The sequence below is a fragment of the Pygoscelis adeliae genome, unplaced genomic scaffold (assembly GCF_000699105.1).
Source record: "Pygoscelis adeliae isolate BGI_AS28 unplaced genomic scaffold, ASM69910v1 Scaffold555, whole genome shotgun sequence".
NCBI classification, from domain to species: Eukaryota; Metazoa; Chordata; class Aves; order Sphenisciformes; family Spheniscidae; genus Pygoscelis; species Pygoscelis adeliae.
The window spans coordinates 3,966-6,865 of NW_008824773.1; the positions used below are offsets into that span (position 1 = coordinate 3,966).

At 58.2% G+C, this 2,900-nt stretch overlaps 1 protein-coding gene across 1 annotated transcript in view; it reads right to left on the reverse strand.

Moving 5' to 3' along the window:
* SMARCA4 (SWI/SNF related, matrix associated, actin dependent regulator of chromatin, subfamily a, member 4) overlaps positions 1-2,900 on the reverse strand; it is a gene marked incomplete at its 3' end in the record, with an annotated part of 18,061 nt that overhangs the window by 3,848 nt on the left and 11,313 nt on the right. The window contains 3 exon segments of the mRNA XM_009323828.1: positions 1,275-1,498; positions 1,671-1,717; positions 2,273-2,359. Of these exon segments, the coding sequence (XP_009322103.1) occupies positions 1,275-1,498; positions 1,671-1,717; positions 2,273-2,359 (358 nt within the window).

The window sequence follows — 2,900 nt, forward strand, 5'->3', positions numbered from 1 at the left end:
GCGGCTGCTTTGGGTAGAAAGGCTCGAGAGAAAGGGCAAAAGGGAGAGGAACGGCTAAAGCAGGCGGGCGCTGCCGGCCCAATTTGGCGTCTGGGCTGTCCGCGAGCGGATCAGAAGATCTCCCCGAGCTCGGGACAGCGGTACCGGGAACGCGGCTGGTTTTAAGGCGGCGTTCGGTACGTTTGGGGCCGGGCTCATTACACGAGGTTGGCAGCAGCAGGAGACCGAGCTCAGCGATACGCGAGGGTCTCTCCCAGCCCGTCCTCCCCAAAACCATCCTCCTTCCGCTCTCTTTAGGGAAACGCAGCTCCGTAAGCCACGCAAGGGCTCCGCACAAGCCCGGGGAGAGCTGGGGATGCTCCGGGTGTGAGGTGAGCTCACCCTGCTTCAACAGGGAACCGTTAGAGACGCTCACGCTCACGCCGGGTGTGGCGTGTAAATGCCTCGGCTCCGGCTTGGCCGCGGGGCCGTGACTCTCCCGGCTCGTGCTGGGGAAGGGGCGTGCGGGGCGAGTTACTGCCCGGCTCCGAGCGGAAAGGGCCGGGTGAGGCGCCGGCCGCGAGCACGCCGCCGCGCTAACACCCACCCCGCGCTGGAAGTCGTTAAACGTTGCGACCGAAGGAGCAAACGGCTCCGAGAGACCGACTGCGAGGGAGAAACCTGGGTTTAAAGAACTGCTTCGGTCTCGTTCTGCACCTCACCCTCCCGGCAGCTTAATGCCTTCTCTCGGGAGGTCGACTCTTGAAAGAGTTCGCACCGCTCTCTGCTGGCAAAGAGGGTTCGGGCCCGCACAGCCTTCAGCAGCCCCACGGCTTCGCGGGCATCTTTACAGGCATTCAGTCGTTTATTCCAACCCAACACGGTGAATTGACTTTCCCTTTCTACTAGATTAGATTTGGGCGCAAACTAAGCTGCACGCCTTCCGACTTAAACCTGGAATCCAACTAATTCATTTACATTTACATTATTTCAATGATGTTATAGGCCACCTGGCCCTTGACAGCACCCTTCAGGGTTGCAGAATTAAATGGTAGGTCGGCCGAATTTAAAACTGAAAACTGAAGCAGCAGCCGACGATAATGTATCTGCACTTTATATCTTTTATCCTGCGTGCTGCAAGGTTTATCGCTGTAATCTGCATCCTGCAAGCAGGGTTAATTGCTTTACGAGGTGCTGTTTGTTTCGGACCTATTTCCCTTGCGAGAGGTGCCGGGTCGGTGAACCCGCAGGAGCTTACCTCGCTGCTCGGCCCCACGCGAGGGGTTTATCCTCACCACGAGCCGCGAGTAACAGAGGGGCGGCTGCCGTCCCCGCGCGTCAGAGGCACTCACCGTCCAGCCTGAGGTATTTGAATCCGCGATAAGCAAAATAGTCTTCCATGATGGTCATGAGGGAGGTCATCTGGCAGAAGAGCAGCACCTTGTGGTTGGTGGCTCGCAGTTTGGGGAGAATTCTGTCGAGGAGCTCAAATTTGCCCGAGGCACGGTACAAATCCAGTCTGGGAGGGAAGAGAAGAGGGAAATAAGGATCCGACGCTAAAAACACAGCGTCTCCCTCGCATAAGGATTATCGGTGCTCACGACAGTATCGCCAGTTCATTTACCACGCACCGATACACCACCTCACAAGGAAAAGACACAAATATCCCCACTCTGAAATACCCTACTTACCCTTGCACGATACCTCCCGTGAACCCCAAGTGCTCGGAAAAGGATTCCTGCAATCAGAAAAGAGGAACGGCATCAGAAACTGTCCTCGCACACAAACAAATCCAACAAAGTCCTGGAACCGCCCTGGAAGAGAACCGGCCCTCGGGGCCGGGGCAGGGAGGACCGGTGAGGGCAGGCAGGACTGGTCCCGAAGTGCCTGGGGAAGCAGGCGCAGGAACGGAGCGATTTTAAAAGGTCTGCCTGGTGTCGGACGGCAAGGCCCTGCTGCCGACGCGGGGCGTTTCGGGCCCAAAGAGATCAGCCTGAAGGGGTACACCCCGTCTCGCTCTTTTTAGGCGATACTGCTCCACCGAGCTCGCTTGAACAGATTTCAGACCGTTTTGGGTGGCAAAAAGGAGCGCGTCGAAGGAAGCCCGGTCGGCACAGCGCCACGCAGAGGGCTGACGCTCGGCCGGCCAAGCAGCCAGGTTGTTAACGCTCGGTCCGTGCCGCAGCCACACGAGCCGTTCGGTTTGTCTCCGTTTAGGAGGGGGACGGAACGGTTTTCCACGTTTCCGGAGAGCGTGCGATCCCCGCGCGTGCCAGCCCCGAGCCCACGTTACCTCTATATGCTGAAACATGTAGGGGTGGTTACAGATCTTCCGCAGCTGCATGATCGTGTTCATCAAGGTTTTCGTACCGCCTTTACCCTGCGCAAATGAGACACGTCAATTTAAGTTTACTGACTGCGACAGCGATCCAGGTGTCCCCGAGGAATATTCCGGGAGTATTCGGATGGGGGTTCACGGCCCTGAGGCTTCCGCACTGCCCAGATCTAGCTGGAGCTGTGACTTAGAGGCACTGGACCCGCAGCCAGCAGCGCTGCCTGGAGCGGGACTGCCTGGGTGGGCAGCCAGGCTCGCCCCAGTTAGCGAGGGGCGAAGTTCAAGGTTTTAGTACAGACGTTAGAAGTCACCTTGAGGAGTCGAAGGAGCAAAGGCTGCTGAAGAGCCAGCTGCTTTGGGGGAGCGGAGCTGACAAACAAGGAATTTTTCTCCTCCAGCTTTTAGTTCAGACCAAAGAGTCTTTCCCCCCCCCCTAATTAATTGCCATTTGACTTTCTGATCGCTTTGAAAAGCGAGTCGGTGGCCTCCGTGGGTTTCCTGGCAGCCGCAGGATTATACCCGCCACAGTCCTCACGGCTCCCCCGGGCGGGCGAGGGGGTCGCGCCGGGCCCACCCCCCCCCCCCA